This window comes from Bubalus kerabau, chromosome 4 (genome assembly GCF_029407905.1).
Source record: "Bubalus kerabau isolate K-KA32 ecotype Philippines breed swamp buffalo chromosome 4, PCC_UOA_SB_1v2, whole genome shotgun sequence".
In the NCBI taxonomy this organism is placed as follows: Eukaryota; Metazoa; Chordata; class Mammalia; order Artiodactyla; family Bovidae; genus Bubalus; species Bubalus kerabau.
The window spans coordinates 57,218,254-57,240,099 of NC_073627.1; the positions used below are offsets into that span (position 1 = coordinate 57,218,254).

Sequence of the window (21,846 nt, forward strand, 5' to 3'; positions counted from 1 at the left end):
AGGTGTCTCTGATTATAGAAGGGACTATCTAATGTTCTATTTTCAAATTTCAATTTTTAGAGTCTTAATCTGTACTTAAAGAATACTCTTCAAAGAATATCCACAAACCAGATGCTCCCAGTTAATACAGAGTGGCTTCTGAAACTGTGAGTTCAGAGTGACAGGCAAGTCTGAGTGAGCTAATGCATGGCACTGCATGGTTGGTTGCCATTTTCCCTTGCTTTCTGGTAATGTTCTATCCTGGAGTGACAGAACTGGGCAGAGTTTTTAGTGTTGTTAATGAAAGCATGAAATTGAGCTTCAGGCTTTGTCAGCCAGTGACTTGGGCTGAAGGTTCAACAGTGGCAGGCCCACTGAACATTATATAGGGAAGAATCTGAAGTTCAAGGAGTAAATAAAGTGGAAGTTCCATTTAACGCTTGGACACATTTTCTTAATGAGATTGTTGCTTTCTCAGCTAGCTTTTATTGATCCCACCTCACGCTGCATACTCCTGTCTCAAAGTGAGGCACTGCATGACTATGGACAGCTTTTGGAGGTCCTGCCAAGGCAGGTACTGTGCTTCTGTGCCTTTTACTCTTGGCTATGCAAAGAATAGGTACTCAGTAAATGATTGTTCAGCCAGTGAAGGTATGAGTGAATGGTTATCTAATACTTGAGATCTCTGTCCTTGGACAGAATTATTATGAGGGTTAAGTAAGATGATGTAGGTGAGTGCACAATGTAAGCTGTATGTTCTTATAAAATTTTCAGTCGTTAAAATGACTATCACGGTTACTGTAGTGGATAGAATGTGACCTCCCAAAATATATGTCCACATCCTAATCCCTGGAACCTGTATTACTTTATATGATAAAAGAGTGAATGTTACCTTTTATGGCAAAAGATGTGATTGGTAAGGATTTTGACGGGAGGATTTTATCCTAGATTATCTAGCTGGGCCTTGATTCCAGTGACGAATGTCTGCATGAAGACATCCTTATGAGAGTGAGGCAGACAGAGATGTGGCCAGCAGAAGAGGAGGCTGTGTGACCACAGAAGCAAAGATTGAATTGAGGTAGCCCCAAGTCAAGGGATGCCAGTGGCCACCAGGAGCTGGAGGAAGCCAAGGATAGATTCTCCCCTTCTCCAGAGGGAGTGTGGCTTTGCCGACACCTTGACTTTAGATTTCTGGCCTTTAGAACTGTGAGAGAATAAATTCCTGTTGTTTAAGCCACTCGGTTTGTGGCAATTTCTTGCAGCAGCCTTAAGAAATGAATACAATTATTAATAACTTGTCCTCCACTTGTTCTCTTTGGATAGGTTGTTTTAGCCTTACTAACTGAGGATGGATAGTGAGATTTAGTACAAAAATTTAAACACTTATGTGTAGAGACAATGTTTATTTCTTAATTTTCTCAGTGATGCAGTGAAGAAGTGTTAACTGAAGAGAAATCAGAAACATAGGTAGAGGGAAACCTATGGACTGAGTTTAACGGACTTAGTTAAGTAGCTCTAAAAGAAGCACAATTTTCACTCATTTTACCTTATACTGTTGATCTAAAAATAACTGACAACATAATCCCCTTGATTTTAAGGTCCAAATACAGCTTCTAAAGACTTGCTGACATGTTTTTAAAAAAGAAAGACCATGAACTCACTAGGTCTGTTGGTTAAAAGTTTTGCATCCATTTCTCACTTTGCCCTTTAAAAATTTTGGTTTTCATCCCATAAATTACACTCCTTTCTCTGTACGCAGGCAAGATAATATTTTTATTAAAATGTAAAGGTGATTGGTTTTCTCACAGCACAGTTACAAGGTGCTTGAGGGGATGATAGATTGGCTATATTTAATGAGCTGTGTTTCTATTACAGCTTAGGAGCATTTGAAGCATTCCAGTATATAAATTATAGCCTAATTGCCCTTTCGGCTTTAGCAGCTCCAAATATGCCCAGTGCCAAGTCTCCGCACTCTGACATCTCTGCCGCATGTGCTGTCTGTAAAGGCTGTATACCTTATCTATGATTTTCTACACCTCCCCCGGCCCAGCCCTTCCTCTCTGGCTGCACTGCTTGGCTTCTTTTCCCAACTGTATTTACATAGACTCCCTTGCTCTTTACAATGTTTGGTTTGTGTAGTGCCTTCAACACTGTCTTAGATCTGGAATCACACAAATGCTCCCACAGCTGGCACTTGCCTCTGCCGATTATGGTGTGTGGTGGACTGAGCGGTGGATGCCAGTGGGTGAATGGCTGCAGCTGGTTTTCATTCTGAGCAGGAGAGACTGAGAAGCCCAATCTCGTTAAGGAGAGAGATGATCCTGCATTAACTCTAGTCAGTGAAATTATCCATGTTGGATGGAGCAGGGCAGTCCACTGAAGGATGTGGGTGCAAGATGGTCTGGTTTTAGCCTGGCCAAGAAGTGCTTTCTTGAACTCTTGGAGAATTGGCTTTCATCCAAGTCTCCGTTTACCTGGCTGGCTAGCTGGAGAGTACATAGAGAGGGCTCTCAAGTTACCTGCTTTAGGAAACCAGAGCAGGCTAGAACTTTAAAGAATTCCTGGCCTCGCTTGCCTTCATCCATCCCACTTAATGGTGTGCTGAAAAGGAAAGAGAAGAAAGCGGTGGAGCCATAGGCTAGGTGAGAAAGACAGGGGTGAGGACTGTCATCTGGAAGTAAGAATGGAGCCAGAGACTCTTGGAGTATGTGACAGGCTAAAGAAAGTCAGTGTTCTTGGTTGAACGTAATGGATTCAGGGGAGCCTTAGTTGGAATAAAGTGGAAATAGAACCTAAGGTAAAGTTAAAGAAGTGCTTCTATAAAACTAATTATGGCTGTTAAAGAAGTCATGAAATGTTAGAGCCAACTCGATGCTTGAGAAGTCATCCAGTCCAGTTCTTACAATTGAGGACCTTGGATCAAATAAATTGTCCAATAGTCCAAGGTTTATCAGTGGAAGATTCCAGACTAAAAATGTATGCTAATTGAATTCTGGTCATTCTTCTTCTTACCATGCTCCCCTATTCCTTACATTGGGTTCAAAAGATATGCCAATCTTTCCTATCCTCCTTCTGCTTCTTTCATCTTTTTCCCACCCCCTTACCCTATTAGTATTTCATTTTTACTAGAAATAAAAAAAAAGATGGAAATGGTTTTAATTTTTAAATACTGTGTTTTCAGGTCAAGAAAGCAAGTAAGTTCTTGAAAGGTTTATTTTTTTAGTCTAAGAGGTCACCTAAAATATCTCATTTAGGATGAGAGAAGTAGGCTAGGACTTGTCTGGCTCACACTTTGCAAGCATATTACAATATCTTCTTCATGAGTACTTAATAAACCCCCAATCTTGCATATCATGCTTTAAAGTATTTTCCCTTCTTATTAATGAATGAATGTATAATTTATTGCATACTTATTATGTGCAGGCACTTCAGTGAAATCGTTATATGTATTATCGTACTGAATTCTCTCAGTGACACTGAAAGCTAGTCCTGTTATTATCATCCCTATTTTACAGATGAGGAGATTGAGATTTAGAGAACTTTATTTGCCCAGAGTTCACAGCATTTTCTCATCTTAGGTCCTCATGACTTGCTTGGAGGGTTGTGTAATAACTTTGTATCTGGTTTCCCTGCCTTTAGTCTTCTCCTTAGGTCTAGGAATGACGTGCAAATTATTTAGTAGCCAATGAGAATGAGTGTTTACTGTGAACAACCAGTGTGGCCACACCGATGCGAGTGGGAGGAATATCCTCCAATGCTTGAATCTATCTTAAACATCTGTGAGATCCTCTTACTGACTTTCTCCAACACTTTGGCAGAAAGTCATGGCTGCTGTAGGTACCTTACAGCATCAGGTACAAATTTCTTACTATGGTCTCTAATAAAGCCTCATGTGATCTGATTTCATTGCTCCTTTCATTCTTACCTAATTTTTCACTATTGTCCTTTACTCAGTTTATGCCCAAACTAATCTTGATCACACATCATTCCCCAGATAGGATTTTTCCACTCTTTCTCCCTTATCTGTTTATGCTTCTTCTTTGGCAGTTCTTCATTCTGTTTCTCCTCACTAGAGACTAGCCTATGCCACTAGGCCCAGCTCACATATCAGTTACATCCTCTACGGCATTTTTTTTTATGCCCACAAAGGTAAGTAAATTTTTACTTCTTTGTGTTGACACAAGACATTTATACTTTGTTTTTTTTTTTTTTTTATATTTCTCTTTTGGTACCTTGGAGAAGGAAATGGCAACCCACTCTACTATTCTTGCCTGGAAAATCCCATGGATGGGGGAGCCTTGTGGGCTACAGTTCATGGGGTCACAAAGAGTTGGACATGACTGAGTGACGAGGCAAGAAATTTGGCACCTAAATAATTTTTACAGATAGTATTTGTACACATTTCTTGTTTACCCTAATGAATTTTAAACGGAGTTCAAGGACCATGTGTAATTCAACTTTGTATCTCCCTTCCAGTGCCCGACACTTGTGTCCAACAAATATTGTATTTATCAGATTGATCTGAATGTATGTCAAAGTGATATTCATGATGGGGCTATTGCTGTTATAGAAGTCCCCTCTTATTCATGGTTTGCTTTCTGCAGTTTAGTTGGTCAACTGAGGTCTGAAAATATTAAATGGAAGATTCCAGAAGTAAACACTTCATAAGTTTTAAATTGCCGCTGTTCTGAATAGCGGGATCAAATCTCCTGTCATCCTGCCCAGCATTCCCAGGATGTGAATCATCCCTCTGTCCAGCGTATCCCACCCTTTAGTCACTAAGCAGCCACCTTGGCTATCAGATTGCTGTGGTATCATAATTCTTGTGTTCAAGTAACCCTTATTTTAATTAATAATGGCCCCAAAGTGCACGAGTGCAAGATGCTGGCAATTTGGTTATGACAAAGAGAAACTACAAAGTGCTTTCTTTAATTGAACAGTTGAAAGGCCTATACTTAATAAGGTAAGGGAAAAAAACCTGTATGATGAAATTGCTAAGATCTATGATAAGAATGAATCTTCATTCCATGAAATTGTGAAAAAGGAAAAAGAAATTCCTAGTAGTTTGGCTGTTATATCTCAAATCGCAAAAGTCATGGCCACGGTACATAATAAGTGTTTAGTTAAGATGGAAAAAGACATTAAATTTGTACAATAAGCTATTTTGAGAGATAGGACATTCACATAATTTTTGTCACAATATATTGTTATAACTGTTCTATTTTATTATTGTTGCTAATCTCTTACTGTGCCTGATTTATAAATTAAACTTAGCATAGGTATGTACATATAGGGAAAAATAGTATATCCAGGGTTAAGTACTATTTGCAGTTTCAGTCATCCAGTCTTGAGATGTATTCCCTGAGGTTAAGACGGGACTGTGCCTTCATTTTGTGAATTGGGTTATACTGCAGGCATAAAAGGGCTTCCCAGATGGCACTAGTTGTAAAGAACTTGTCCGCCAGTGCAGGAGAGGTAATAGACAGAGGTTCAATCCCTGAGTCAGGAAGATCCCCCGGAGAAGATCCCATGGCAACCCACTCCAGTACTCTTGCCTGGAGAATCCCATGGAGAGAGGAGCTTGGCAGGCTATAGTCCATAGGGTCACACAGAGTTGGACAGCACTGTGGCGATTTAGTATGCATGCACGCACAGGCATAAAGATCCTAAGATTTGTCCAAGGGATTTAGGGGCACTTTCAGACCAGATCCAAATTCTCTTGATGACTACTCAGTCCCACTGTCTCAAGGCCCTGAGACATCACCATAGGGCTCACACATTTTTAAGCCTTTATAGCTATGCATTAAAATGTCAGTTCTGCCAGAAAGAAGTCCAAAGAATGAGAAATCGTATGTCCCAAATTTGGGTTTACATAAGCCGATGGATCATTCTGTTCTTTTTCTCTGGGATATTGAATTAATTAATACAGTTTTTCTTCTTGTTGGAATTATTACTGGGCTACTGGGTACTACTATTCTGATCTCTACTTCTTCTGGCAGTTGTTTTTCTGTTTGACATAGGAGACTACAGCGACCCACCACAGGGGCCGATAGAGCTCTTATTAACACTGATTTATCTGTAGCTTTTTCTTAAGCCTTTGTTTAAAAACTCATATTTCCCCGAGTTCCGCATTTTAACCAAATTAACAGTCTATTTGCACATCGTGGTCTTTCACCCAGACTGCTGTTCTTTCTCATGCTTGGTTCTCCTCACCACCCTGTCCCTTCCTTCTTACTTTTACCTCCGATAAAACAAACTGTTACCTGAATGAAATCTAAAACTTGCTGGTGTCTTTGTTTGGCAGCTGCAACTTCGCTGTCTGAGATTGCTTCCCTCAGGGACTGTTGGGTATTCAGAGAATCCAGCTCCACAACAGCAGAAAGGCGGCAATACAGACTAATAAATTTCTCCCTGTAGCTGCAAAAATGAACTGGAAAATGGACAAGCAAAATAAAACATGTTAAGATCTGGTATCAAAATAGAGAAATTCATACCTCAGAGAAAACAAGTTGAATGAAAACATGATTTATTAATCCTATCATTGGAAAATATTAGGCCATAAATAAATTATAAATGTGCTCTTAAGGGGCCAGTTGTCTGGCTTTAGTCAGACAGTATTCCCTTTTAAGGTTTACCAAGTCCTGGTAGGGTATGGGGAAGTGGAGTTGGCTGAAGCTGCAGTTTATGTTCAGCCCCTAAAGTTGGGCTACTATTGGGAAAATAAGTTTGCTTACCGATTTAAAGAGAAAAAAAAAAAAGAGACAAATATCCATCTGAAACCCAGTTTTGATTACTATGTCTGATTTCTAGTGTGTATCTTGCATGTTCCTTTCCAAGGCCAGAAGTCCCAGAAGATAAAAGACATGTTTTTCTCAGGGTGTGTTTTGTGTTTTGTCTGGCTGGAAAACTTCCTAAGGACCTAGTATGATGAGTTTTGATTCCTCTTCTGCCTCTCCACTCCTCAACTCCTCTGGAAAGATGATGGAGCTAGTGCGCTGCAGACCATTTTTGTTTTTCCCTTCTTCTCTTAAAAGATAATGGGCTGGAGGCCAGTGGAGACAGCCTAACCTTCATCTCTGCCATGGAGAAGGGAGAGAGGGGCGTGGGTCTCAGCCTGACGCAGGCAGCCTGAGGTGGTCAGATTTTTCATACTTCTCTGATCGGCTCTGCTCACATGCCATAACTTCAGAGTCCAGTAAGATGAGGCAAGCATTCTGATTCAGACTTGTGTAGTACCAGACTCTTCCTGGCATTGCTGAGTTTGGAGAGTCACTTCCCAGGAACCTCACTCACTCTGTGTCCCTCTGACCTGTATCGGTATGCTTCAGGCTTCGGAAATAGGGCTGTAATAACTCACCAGATCTGTGGAAGCATTTTTATTCTGGCTTCTTTGGTGAGGAATTCTAGGAAGAACATCTAATTACTGCCCTCAGGCCTCTTTGCTATTGATTCCAGAGACCTAGACCTGGCCATTTTGGGAAGCTAAAACCACACTACCTCAAAACGGGGCATCTGGTCATCTCCACACCTCACTGAGGAAGCCCTACTTCTCTGCACATTGAGAGATTTTGTGTACCCTACAATTCCCATCTTACCACTGCCTGCTTCCTTGCTTGATTTTCCCTCAGGATAAAACTCAGGTGAGGGGAAGGGTGACCTGCTCTGTTGGATCTGCTTGTATTGAAGGAAGGGGTAGAGAAGAATGGAGTGAAGGCTCCAGTGGCCTGTCCTTAATCCCACTGGGCACTGTTTCAAGGAGTGGTTTCTGATTTCGGGTAGTTTTGGTTTTGTTTTTTTTTTCCCTTTCTCTCTTGTATTAGATCCCTCCTTCTACTTCCTTTGCTCTAACACTTCCTTGTCTAACACTCAGAAGAACTGATCTCAGTAAATGCAAATTATTGAGCTCTTCCCAAATAATCTACATTTCATGCTTTCCCTTGATTATACACCTAGAAGGCAATGGCACCCCACTCCAGTACTCTTGCCTGGAAAATCTCATGGATGGAGGAGCCTGGAAGACTGCAGTCCATGGGGTTGCTGAGGGTCGGACATGACTGAGCAACTTCACTTTCACTTTTCACTTTCATGCATTGGAGAAGGAAATGGCAACCCACTCCAGTGTTCTTGCCTGGAGAATCCCAGGGGCGGGGGAGCCTGGTGGGCTGCCGTCTATGGGGTCGCACAGAGTCGGACACGACTGAAGCGACTTAGCAGCTGAAGCAGCAGCATAGAGCACCTTCTTGACTCAGGATACAATCCAAACATCACAGTAAAGCCAGCTCCTTGAGATCTAGGATTTTCATATATCTTCAGTCATATCTCTGTCATGCCTTCCACCCTCTGCCTGCATCGACCCTATGCTCTGGTCAAGCTGAGCCGACTACAGGTCCTTTTGTATTTCCGTGTTTGTGAACATGCCATTTCCTTCTCCTCCAGTACTTTCTCTACCAATACCTTCATGTCAGCTTCTTCTCATACTGGAACATTCAGGTTAAATATCTTCTCCTCAGTGAAATCTTAACTGGTACCTCTTCCACTCCAGGCAGAATTAGTTTCTGTCTTTTGTGGCCCTAGACCACTTGTTTTTAAATACACCGGGACATTTATCCTGCTTTATTGTAATATTTACTTGACTGATTTCTTTGAGGGCAAAAAACATATCTCCTGTTAATTTTTATTTCCTCAAAACTTGAAACACTATAACTTCTCAAGTCAAGTGTTAGTCGCTCAGTTGTGTCTGATTCTTTGTAATCCCATGGGCTGTAGCCTGCCGGGCTCCTTTGTCCATGGGATTTTCCAGGCAAGAATACTGGAGTGGGTTGCCATTCCCTTCTCCAGGGGATCTTTCTGACCCAGGGATCAAACCCGGGTCTCCTGCACTGCAGGCAGATTCTATGATGCGAGCCACCAGGGAAACCAACTTCTCAAAGTTTATTGCCTGAATGAACAACAAAACTTTTGTATGCCATGATCTGAAGAGAGCTGACCTTTATTCCAAAGTCTCCTTTCCCCCTCTATTCTCTTTCCTCAAGATGCGTTTGATTTTCCTCTTTCAAAAGGTATATTTCAAGTCTGATATTTACTGGCTGCTCTACAGGAAAGAGTCATGGTTACTTTTCAGCTTACTCTTGACCCTTGTAGCTCCCTGAATGTGTCTTCATGCCTTTCAAGGAGGAATTATATCCTGTTTGCGCTTGACAGATGTCCTCTCTTGGCTGAAGAGTGAAGTGTCTCACAGTCTGCCTTTCCAAACCAAGTTGCAAAAAAAAAAAAATCATCTTTTTTCCCTTCTTTCTAAAATATGACTGGAAGATAGAGGCCCTGAAGAATTTCTTTAGAGGAAATGCTATAAGTCCCATCTGAATTCTAGAACGCCAGGGTGTCCACAGCTCCCTCTCGCTGCGTCTCTTTGTGGTCAGAGCCTCGGATCAGTGGGTGGTCTCCCAGCGCCCACACGGCCGCGCCACCCGCCACAGTGAGCGCCGAGGACCTTCCAACGGCAAGGACGGTGCTTCACTTTCCCACTCTAGTGGTTTTCATCCGGAGCCTTTAATGTCATTTTAACAAATGTGACTTTAACATGGTCTTTTGTGGTTTAGCAATGATACATTTGGTAGCCATCACTGAGAAGGGGAGGATAGACTGGAAGCTTCTAATTTTTTTCCTAATGTGAATCACATGCATTTTGCAAGCAAAATGGTATAAGGATACAAAAATGCATTATCCCAGACCGCATGATTTGTTAGTAATTTACAAAGGAAGACTAATTTTCTGTGGTGTTTTCTCTGTCTTTTTTCTTTATAAGATAGTGACAGACTAAAATGCCGTCAGCACCGACACTGGAAGTCAGATTGGGGATACTGTAGGGCGGAAAGTACTCAGGCTTAGGTATAAGACAGAACTGGATTTGAATTACACTTCTACCACTTACTACCTTCATAATAGGCATATAACCCCAGGGAGCCTCAGGTTTTTTTTATAGCTAAGACAAGGATAATAATGTCCACCTAGGATAAAACAACTGGAGAAGGAAATGGCAACCCACTCCAATATTCTTGCCTGGAGAATCCCAGGGACAGAGGAGCCTGGTGGGCTGCCATCTGTGGGGTCGCACAGAGTCGGACACGACTGAAGCGACGCAGCAGCATCAGCAGGATAAAACAACATAATAATAAAGTGCCTAGACAGCATGTGGCACATATCAGATGCAAAGTGAATTTTTGTTCACATCCTTTGCCCATCCCCCTGGGAAGAATGGGGCAATTAGTAGTTTGAATATTAGAACAGGATTGAGGTTAGAATATTCTTCCTAAAGATCTCTTACTCAATAGAGTCCCATCAGTCTGGGCCATGTAGCCTAGTCTGGAAGCTAAGGAACCAATAAGATTACCTCTTAAGGTCAGTTTAGTTCTATGGTTCTCTGCCAAGGTATCAGAAAGAACCTGGGCATAAGATGCCTCTCTAAAGATTCCTGGTAGTGAACGAGTTGACAGTTGGAATTCAGGAATGGTATCCTAAATCATGAAAAATGGGCATTAGGAATGAGGGTTGGGACTGTGCCATTTCTTATAAGCTTGTGGCCTGGATTCCATTAGGCTCAATGCCTGGATATCCCACAGGCACCTCAAACAAAACTCATCATTTGTCAAACTGAACTAACTCATCATCTCTCCCTTCCCCCAAACCTGTTCCTCCCCTCTTATTTCCTGTTTTGGTAGATGGCAGCGTTATCCATTTCAGCACCGTATTCAGACTCCGTGGCTCCTCCATCTTTCTCTTCAACCACATTGAATCAATCACAAAGTCCTATTGATTTTAACTTCTAAATTCCTCTTGCCCCTGCCTTCTCTTCTGTCCGCCTGCTGTGGCGGTCTCCGTCTGAGTTCTTATCAATGCCCACCTGGGCCGGTCTCTTAACTGTCTCATTGCCTCTAGGCCCAGCCCTTTTCTCATTGTCCTGCAATCCACAGAGTGGTTAAAACCCAGTAAGACCATATTATTCTTTTCCTTAAAAATTTTTAATGACTCCTTATTGCTTATAGAATAAAGTCTAACTGCTTTGGGGTGGCTTAACCCTTCGTGATTTTTCCTTTTTTCAATTTTAGTTTTGTCTCCCGTCACACTTGCTCAGATGCTTGAAGCATCTGTCACAGTGAACTACTCAGAGTATACTTAAGTGAGATGCATTTTTCCTAGGTCTCCAAACCTTTGTGCATGCTATTCCTTCTGCTTACAATGATTTTCCTTTCCTGGTCTACCTTTATTTTTTTCCTGAATGTTTACTTGTACTTCAAAGTCTATCTTAAATCGTATCTCTGTAAGAAAGGATTAGGTGTTTTTCCTCTGAAATTCAGCAACTGACCTCTCACAGAATTTTCACTGGATTGGGACTGTTGGTATAGATAATATCCCCCACTGGGTTCTAGGTTTCCAGTGGGCAGACTGTGTCCTGTTAATGTCTGTGTGTCCAGCCCTAGCATAGTACTGGAATATAGTGGAAACTCAGTAAATGTTTGTTGAATGAAGCATGTAGCCGAACACTGAAGTATAAAATGCATACCAGGCTTCACATTGGCTTTAAAAAATTTCCCAGTTTCTTAATCTTGCTCATCGAGGCAGTCAAAGTCATAGAGTCAATGAAATCGATAAAAGTCCGCTTTCCTCTTCATAGGCCTACAGTCAGCTGTGACTGCCCATGGGGTCAGGGCAGTGTGACCTCCTCAGTATAGGCAAATCCCCAAGAGGCCACATCTCAGGACAGTTTCTAAGGGCTTTTCCTTTTATTTCTGGGGCAGCATGAATAGTGACCCTTGCTGTCCCCCAGACACATGCTTTATAACTGCAGAGGAGTGCTATCCTCTTCCTCTCCAAAGGGCTAGGGATATCAGCCCTCAAGCTGCGGGGGGCAGTGGGTCTACGATTGTACCACTTTGCCCCAGCTTGACCCTGCTCATAGAGTCTCACAGCATCCTCCTGTAGGACTGTCTCTCTCCCCCATCGATAATCCTAGGAAGGAACACCCTATGGGACTACTGTATTCTGCAGAGCTTGTATTAAAAGTTACTTATATTAAAGCTTATATTAAAAAGTCATGCTACTCGAAAATCTCCATTGGATTTCCAACACACTTAAAATAAAATCCAAAGTCCTTATTATGATCTATGAAGCCATGAATGATCTTCTGATGCTGACCTGATATCATTTCCTCTCTCTGTTGCTCTTGCTTACCTACATTCCATCTATACTGATGTCTCAGCCAAGCACACTCTTACTGTTAAGGCCTTTGCACTTGCTATTTTCATTTCATGGAAATCTCTCATCTCTGCTCAGGTTATCTTCTTCAGAGAGGCCTTTCCTCGTCATCTTATACAAAAGTGCAGTTCCTGTCCCTTCAGTCTAGCCTTTTATCCTGATTTATTTTTGTTTCCAGCTCTCGCTACTGTCTGACATTTCCAATATTAATGTTTGTTGATTGGTTTACTATTTTGTCTCCCCCATTGGAATATTATTAGCTCCATGAGGAGTTTGTTCATTGATTTTTCAATACCTGGAATAATGCCTGGCACATAATAGTTGTTTTAGTTGCTAAGTTTTAGTCGCTAAGTTGTGTCTGACTCTTTTGTGACCCCATGGACTATAGCCTGCTAGTCTCCTCTGTCCATGGGATTTCCCCAGGCAAGAATACTGGAGTGGGTTGCCATTTCCTTCTCCAGGGGATTTTCCTGACCCACGGATTGAACCCGCATCTCCTGCATTAGCAGCAGGATTCTTTACCACTTAGCCACTTGGGAAGAGGGGCACATAGTGGGTTACTTAATAAATACTTATAGATGAATTAATGAAGAAATGAGTGAAGAGAGGAAATTGTAGAATGGAGAGTAAAGGTGGTAGGATAAAGTGGTTGCCCAAGAATAGTGTGGGAGCCTCCCAAGAAGAAAGATAGGATGCTTGCAGGGCTTGGTTTTCCAGGGTCTTGGGAGTCGTGTACTATCATGATTGATACTAAACCATTGATTGTTCCCACCCAGGCCACTGAAACATCGAGAAATGAGCCTCATGTATTATTTGTCTGTAATCATGTAACAGTATGGCCTTTTTATGTAGAATGGGCTCTCAGTTCACTCTCCAATAAAGGATTTTCTTTAGTTCTTTTCTCTGTCATTTATCTACCCATGGGAAATGACTCACTTTCATGGCTTCATCTGTTATCAGTAGAGTCCAGCCAAATTCCTGTGTTTAGTAACCAACTCTGTCTCCTGCATTTCTACTGCCAGTTGCATATGTCCACTTGGATGTTGAATTAACACCTGCAGACTTAAGATGTGTGCATGCTCAGTCATGTCTGACTCTTTGGGCCCCCAGGAACTATAGCCCGCCAGGCTCCTCTGCCCATTGAACTTTCCAGGCAAGAATACTGAAGCACATCTCCATTTCCTACTCCAGGGGAAATCTTCCCAACCCAGAGATCAAAACTCCATCTCCTGCTTTGGCAGGTGGATTCTTTACCACTGAGCTCAAGATATTCGGAGCTAAGAGCATCGTATTCTTCCCCACAGCATTTTCTTTTCTGATTTCATTATGTCTGGTAATGGTAGCAATATCCTCACAGTCTTTGAAACTGAAAACCACGGGGGAGCTTAGATGTCTCGGAGCTCTGACTGTCCTCATTCAAACAGCTGCCCAGTCTTGTCGGTTGCTTCCCATGCTTCTCACATCTACACTTATTTCCTTTGTATTTGTTTCTGCTGTGACATCAAAATATTATCATAACCTCTGAATTATCTCCCCAATCCTGCTTTCAGTTCATCTTAAATATATTCCTCAGCCTGATTCCTAAAATACCGCCCAATATGGCTCAAGCTTGTCCTCACAGGTTGACGGTTACTGTTGCCTCAGGCCCTTTCCCAGATCTAGCTGAACTGGACCACGTGTTCTTTTTCTGCTGCTTTCTGAGTTCTTCTATTATGTCTTTGCTCATTCTGCTCCCTTTGACAAAAGAGATTTCATTATCCTTGTTCTTAGCATCTAGTCCATTCTTTAACACCTGCAACAAATATCCTCTCTCCAAGGTGGCTTTCTGATACCTTCTTTAAGAAAACGTGCTTTCCTTTCTTTTTTTCAGTATCACTTAATACGTAAGATTTAAGCACATTATACGTATTTTAAAATTTAATTTGTATTTTTATTTCACTCCTACCACTGTCCTAAAAAGCCCCTTGAGGGCAGAGTCGTTGTCTTAACTCCTCTCTTAATCTCCACAGTAGACACCTGATGTGTATGTGTGGACCTGAATTGAAATACTTTGACTCAAACTATGTTTTGTAATAGCAGGGCAGTTATATCATAGACTAAAAATGTTCACTGTATGTGGAACTCATTAAATGGTCACATTCACATTCAGGCATCTTTGGAGTGGTATGACCAATATCATCAGTCATGTGGCACAGAAAAGATACAGGAAAGCTAACTGATTGCCAGTGCCACACAGTAGGGGACCCAGTACCCTCAAGTCTCAGTCTGCAAGTCCGATTCAGGCTTCTCTTAACAACTTTCCCTCCTCTGGAAAGTAACAATTGCTGTTCATCAGCTTTTGAGCATGTAAACTCCTTGGAGCAAGGGAAACTGGGAGACTTCATCCCTTTATCCTCGAGATAAATTCAAATTCAGATGCCCAGGTCTCAAAATGAAACATCAGGCAGTTGCCTTGTCTCTTTCTAAATCTGGTAGCTGGGGAGCAATCCAAAGAGAGACTGCCTTCATTTCATTCACCCATTCACTCCCACTCCCACAAATCCTACAGTCCATTTGAACTGACGGAACTCTTGTTAATTGCCTCTTATTGGCCTGTTACAAGATGAAGCATGGGGAGGAGACAAAGCCTCCCTATTCACATTTTCAGGGGCAGCAGGGGTCTCTGTAAAAATAGAGAACTCGGGGCCCAGGCTACCCATTTTTGAAAGTCAGGATGAGATCTTCTACCACTGAGAATCCCACATTATAATCACAATATTGCATCCTGGGAGACCCTGTCAATTTCTCCAATGGTCTGTTAGAAATTTAGAGTCTATTTAATAAGTTAGCACTACTTAAAGTTACAGACCTTTTTCTGCTTTAAATTGATACACACTTTACATTCTAATTTCAGTTTTTTTTCCCCAGTTGGAGGAAAGAGGGGGCAGGAAGAGGGGGAAGAGAGGAAAAAAAGAAAGAGAAGGGGCAGTGCTTTTCATGAAAACATCAGTTCTTATATTTATGCTTTAGGAAAGCAAGGGGGAGGCAAGAACTGCAGCCTGATAACTGAACTTTCTGTTTAGAAGTCCCTCCTCTCCATTGGGCCTTAGCTAAGTTTCAGTAATTATTGCTCAGGCACATAGTCTTGGAGCTTTGCTTTCTCTCAGACTTGTACACAGTTCTAGGAAGGGTTGTTGCCAAAGCCATCATGTGATTTATTGACCCTCCACTGGGACAAGGGGGAACAGATATAACTTTGTGATTTTATTATAAGGAGGCTGGGTTAATATTTCTAGGTGAAACAAGCTACTATACCAAGTTCAAACATCTGAAGAGGGAGGTTAAGAAACCCTGAGTGTGGGGTGTAAGGATTATTCTGTCCTGGGGCTGTACAGACGTCGTCTGAGGCAGGGAGCAGGAGAAGAAAGCAGACATTGTGACCCATTTCCAACACCTCCTGTGTGTAGAGGCGGAAGTTCCTTGCCTGCAGAGGGACACGCACGGAGGAAAAATAGGAGAGTTACAACATGGCACTTACATAAACAACACCAAACTGGCATAAAACATCTAACAAAATTACATGACTTTAAGCTTGGAATTTTTATACAACATAAATATTAGGGTTCAGTCCATTTAATAATGCTATATAAAATCAAGATTTAAGGCAGTAATGTTCCACATAAACTCTGAAAACAACATTTATGCTTCTTATAAAAGCAGAAAATGATTGCGTTCTGTGGGCTTTTCAAAATGATGAATATAATTACATGAAGCAACAAAAATGGATTGAATTAAAAATCCACTAGTTTCAATTTAAGTTGGTTAAGGGGGGAAAATGTAGTTTCTGGCCAAGGACTGAGAAAATTTTACAAGTACCAAAAAAAAAAAAAAAAAATGTTGTATGTACTCTTAGGCAGTTGGGCAGCCTGCTCCCAATGTATGCGTAGCCCAAGAGTCACCAATGAAATATGAGCTGCTTCAGACCTGCTAAGCCCAAGAAACCCTTTAATGGTATCTACTGTCAGAAGTTGAGCTGGCATTTTTTTTCCCTCCTCCTGAGTATATGGCCACCCCTGGAATAATCCAGTTAACTCCCCTAGTGTCTTTATGGCATCTTGTGCAATTTATCCTTTTTCAACGTTAGCTGTTTTGGACTAGCTTTGCAACATTGACTTGTAATCAGAGTAGTGCCCTAACGGAAGAACACTCTTAGAGTCTTTAATCTATCCTCTTGTCTCCTTGGGTCAGAGGCCAATTCAGGTTGTCTCTCTGTTATTTAAAGAGAGCCAGTCACTCCTGTTACCGTCTCCCTGTTTGCAGGCTAAACTTGGCTTATTTTACTTGTGTGTATAGGAATAGTATGTGTGTGTGTATTGAGTGGAGAGAGATGGTACATGCAGATCAAAAAGAAGAGAATCTAATGCTACATGATATTAGCTCGCTAGACAGAGCCTAGTAAACCTTCACTCTTGTCTTCTAAGCCAATGGTTCCTTTTTTAAAAAGTTGCTTATTAGTGGAGGTAAGATTGGACTTAGACAAGACAGTAATTTTGACAGCAAATTTTCTGTTTGTGGAGACACAGCATGGAACAACCTTGGCCACTGCTCTAGATTTATATTACCAGTAATCTTCTGTTCTTAAGGAAATCATTTGCAAATCTAACTATACACTTATTTATTTACTTCCCTTGCTTCACGCTCTCCTGAAGCTAAGAGTCGATGTCTTTCAGGGTGGGTTAGCCAATTTTTCCTTGTCTGACCAGACCACGATAAAGTGGGGTCTGGGAACTTTGGAAGACGTCAACATGGAAGAGCTAGGGTAAAGGCACAGAAGGGTACTCAGTGTCCACGTGTAGGCATCAGACTGAAAATGTGCGTGTATGTGCAAAGCAACATGTAAATCAATGAACAAAATGTATATACGTGCAATTTTTCACCTCGAGTTTTACACCATAATGCAGTTTCCATGAGTCATAAAAAGAAGATAAAAATAAGGGTAAAGACTAGTACCTGATATAGAGGTATATTGATCTGCTTAAGGAGAGCTTTCACTGCCATCTGGAGCTCGTAGAAGAACAATTGCATGGGGCAGTCAGAAGTATGATCCACACTTTCCATAGATTCAGAGCCAGAAAGCTTTTGGACCCATTCCCACTCCTCTCTGTATGTTGAGTCAAGTTAAAATTAGAAATACAACAAAAGTTCAGAACACAGCTCAGAACATTTTCAGTGTATATGTCCAGAACCTGAATAACCAATTTTTGGTGGTTAAAACTTGATGCAGTTCATGAAATTTGAACTTTTTGCCACCCAAAGAGAGCTTAAAATGAGCTCTTTTCAAGTTTATTTCACCTATCAAACCACATATACCTCAGAACAGCAGGTCTGATTTGTAATGAATCAGTTTTTGAGATTGGAGCTTTGAAATATTTTGAAATAATTTTTCTTTCCCTGAAGATCCCCTGTAAGTTCTAAGACCCTACATTTTACCACAGGGGCATCTGCTGGTTAATTCAGCAGTTGGGTAACCGCAGGACTCTGGTCCAACTTAGGCAAGGAACCACACAGCACATTTCAACCCTGCCCTGTTGTAATCGTGGGCACTATTTTGGTTTCTTTCCCTTTCCAAAAGCTTGAGGAGAATCACAAACAGGAACACCAGACAATTCCAATAAAAGGAACCAGGGGACACACATCCCTGATCCTGTCCTCTTTTCAAACCGGTCATCTGTGTCTTTATTCTGCATGCTCTACCATCCTTCCCGATGAAGTTTTCCAAATGTTCTGCAAAAAGGAAGGGGAAAGAAGGGAGGTGGGGGGAAAGCCCATCCAATTTGTCCCCCAAAAGCTGCTCTTTGAAAGGATCTTGAAAAGATCAAGGGAAATACCTCTTGGGCAGCACTGCTTCTGTAAGGTGTTTTAGCACAAGTCCCTAAACAGATTCATTTGGCCCATTTGCTCCTGACAGCAAGGAGAAGCAATGTGCTCTTGGGAGCAGGCTAGGGAGGAAAGGAAAGCCCTGTTGTTCTGGGATGGAAAGAGAGGAGGTGCTAACGTGTTTTCCACCCTCGTGAAAATCCTCTGAGGGCTCTCCCTGATGGGTTATAGTCACCGGGGCTCCAAGCTATGAGCCAGAAAATGAAATTGATTGTGACATAAGCTTTGCATCAGAATACACGCTCTTTTAACCAGCTCCCCTCTTAGAAAAGTTTCTGTTTTCATGATATCAGTTTCATTTCAATTCCCACACTGGAAAAGACTATGGAAAAATATACCCTTTGTCTCCATAAGAGGGAAAAAAAATGAAAATTAAATCCCACTTCAATCTGGGCATACTGTTGGCTTCACAAATAACTGAAATCTTTGAGAACCTGCGTGGGAACTCTATCTTTTCTTCCATCACTGATACCAAACTAGATGAGGGATTCTGACTAGCATAAGTATGCACAAAATCTAAAGGACCACATTGCTAAAATAGTATCTGTAATCAAATTAGAAAATAAATTACCAGGAGGAATACCATTAAACATCTACCACTAACTAATCAGTTTAGCCTTTAAGGATGAGGGAGATGGAACTGGCACAGTGAAGGCTACTGGAATCTTTTGTAGAAATGAAACTTGGATCCTTGGCACATGGAAATTAGTTGGTACAACCACTAAAAGATAGAATCTAAACCTTGAAGACACAAATCTAGAAAATGGATGCAAGTAACCGTTGCAGAATCCACCCACAAACGAGCCTCTTGGGAAGGCCGGAGATAACTGCTGCTGATTGTAGAAGTGGCCACCAGATGGCAGACTTAAAGTCTGGGTGTGTGTGATAAGGGAAAGAAGAGAATATGGCAGCTGGCGAGTGCTCTAAAGACCTCACGCGTCATCCTCATTGCCTTCACTGTCAGCAAGGCGTATTTAGTATATACTGTGAGACACTGCAGTTAATAAGTCCTTCGCACTTTAGGGACCAGATTTTAAATGACCAAATTAGAGTCTCCTTTGGTTAAGCAAATTTGTGGGTGCAATTAGGATGATCTCAATTGTCACCGAAGCCTGACAAAGCCTTTTCCAAGTTCTTTTTCTTTTCTTATCTAGTCTTTGCGTGTTGAGCACAATTCAGTTCATTTTAGTAGACTTTCAGAGGGCTACTAGAGGGCTAGTTGTAAAGCTGGGTCAGATTACCAAGACTGGGCAACTTTTCCAAAGTTAACAGGGCAATTCACCATAATGCCAAACCAGAGAGCAGTTTTCAGAAACTCAGGCCTTGTTACGTCTTTTCTCCCCCAGAGAACCATGTAGAGCATAGGAAACATACGGAGTCCTGAGGTCAGGGGATTAGGAGTTGGAAGACTGAGAGTAGGGAGGGTCCTTTAAGATTAGGGGGAAATCAGTTACTCTCCTAGAACCCGTTCACACAAGTGATTTTTTAAAAATATGACTTTTTATGGAGAAAAGATTTTGGAAATAGAAGTGTTGAAAGAAAAGGGCATCTGTTCACTAACCTGAATGTCAGTGGCTGCAGAGAGGAAAGTGAAAGGAGAGCATCCTGTTTAAATAGGTGCACTGCTTATCCTAATGTTAAAACCGAGCTATGCCTTTAAGAGTAATGTGGGAGACCTGGCTCTGATCCCTGGGTTGGGAAGATCCCCAGGAGAAGGCCGTGGCAACCCTCTCCAGTCTTCTCGCCTGGAGAATTCCATGGACAGAGGAGCCTGACGGGCTATAGTTCATGCAGTCACAAAGAGTCGGACATGACTGAGCGATTAACACTTCCATTTTCCTTACCCTAATGTTAAAACCCAGTGATGCTTTGCCCCAGTGTGCTGGCCCCTGAAGGCGTCTCATCATAAAGACTTCACCCGCAGTCACATTTCAGTTTCCTTCTGGCACATCAAACCCATCCCTTCAACCATTGTTTCATCACAAGAAAAACCCAAACTTATAGCTTACTTGGAAATGTTATAGTTTTCACGGATCTTCACATGACAGAGAATGTTAGGCAGCTTTTGGGTAACAAGAACTTTGATCTGGTCCACAGAGCTACAAAGCTTTAGGTAACCCAGATATAATCCAGGAGAGAGACGCTGATGACTCCTTTTGTGATAGGAAAGAATATCCTGTAGGATGAAAAATAAAACAAAAAATACATTAAAAGGTAATCTCTTTTTGTTTCTTAGGTACACTGTGTCATGAGTTAAAGGAGCTGTAGCTAAGTGATTAGTTAGAAAACTTGGATATCACCATCATGACTGTTGAGAATGTATTGTGGGTACAGCCATCTTAACCTTCAGGAGAATTAGCCTCCAAGTCAGGTAGGCAGTCAGTAATATTTTCTGCATGCTTATTTTCCTCAGATGTCTGCTCCATAAGTAGATGTGTGAGTTGTGATTTGGAATGGGCTGATGGTGGTAGAAGAAGGTACTAAAGAAAAATAGAATTCATAATTTCTATCCTTGGAGTGTTTATTGTTTAGCTGGGGCATAACTGTAAGTGTAAAAACTGATAAAGCAGTATAGAAAAGCCTCATTATTTCAGGACAACTGGTGTCAGGAAAAGGGTCAAAGTTTTATAGTAAGTAGGAAAAAAAGAGAATTTGACTGATTATCTTGAAAAATGAAACAAGTAATAGCAATATATCTTATTAACACTTGAGTTATAATTGGTCACTCCTAAATTATATCATAGCTGGAATGCGCTTCCTAATATTTGACTTTCACACTGTGATCATGAACAGGATAATTTTTGCAAAAGGATTTGAAGGCTCCATATATTTTTTTTCCCCTCTGGCATAAACAATTGATCTTCAAGTCAGTCTCTTACATGATCCTTGTTCCTTGTGTGTTCTTCACTTGTTAACTGGCCTGCCTCAGCTAGATTCTCAGATGTCAGTAACCCTTATGGCAGATAGTGAAGAGGGTCTAAAAAGCCTGTTGATGAAAGTGAAAGAGGAGAGTGAAAAAGTTGGCTTAAAGCTCAACATTCAGAAAATGAAGATCATGGCATCTGGTCCCATCACTTTATGGGAAATAGATGGGGAAACAGTGGAAACAGTGGCAGACTTTATTTTTGGGGGGCTCCAAAATCACTGCAGATGGTGATTGCAGCCATGAAATTAAAAGACGCTTACTCCTTGGGAGGAAAGTTATGACCAACCTAGATAGCATATTCAAAAGCAGAGACATTGCTTTGCCAACAAAGGTCCGTCTAGTCAAGGCTATGGTTTTTCCAGTGGTCATGTATGGATGTGAGAGTTGGACTGTGAAGAAAGCTGAGCACCGAAGAATTGATGCTTTTGAACTGTGGTGTTGAAGAAGACTCTTGAGAGTCCCTTGGACTGCAAGGAGATCCAACCAGTCCATTCTGAAGGAGATCAGCCCTGGGATTTCTTTGGAAGGAATGATGCTGAAGCTGAAACTCCAGTACTTCGGCCACCTCATGCGAAGAGTTGACTCCTTGGAAAAGTCTCTGATGCTGGGAGGGATTGGGGGCAGGAGGAGAAGGGGACGACAGAGGATGAGATGGCTGGATGGCATCACGGACTCGATGGACGTGAGTTTGAGTGAACTTCGGGAGTTGATGATGGACAGGGAGGCCTGGCGTGCTGCTATTCATGGGGCTGCAAAGAGTCAGACACAACTGA

General features: G+C 41.7%; 1 protein-coding gene across 1 annotated transcript in view; it reads right to left on the bottom strand.

Moving 5' to 3' along the window:
• ANKFN1 (ankyrin repeat and fibronectin type III domain containing 1) overlaps window positions 1–21,846 on the bottom strand; it is a 168,118-nt gene that overhangs the window by 16,774 nt on the left and 129,498 nt on the right. The window contains exons 12-15 of the mRNA XM_055577564.1: window positions 20,157–20,323; window positions 17,221–17,371; window positions 15,526–15,694; window positions 6,243–6,409 (exon numbers count right to left, since the gene is read on the bottom strand). Coding sequence (XP_055433539.1) covers window positions 6,243–6,409; window positions 15,526–15,694; window positions 17,221–17,371; window positions 20,157–20,323 — 654 coding nt within the window. The remainder of the gene's footprint in view (window positions 1–6,242; window positions 6,410–15,525; window positions 15,695–17,220; window positions 17,372–20,156; window positions 20,324–21,846) is intronic.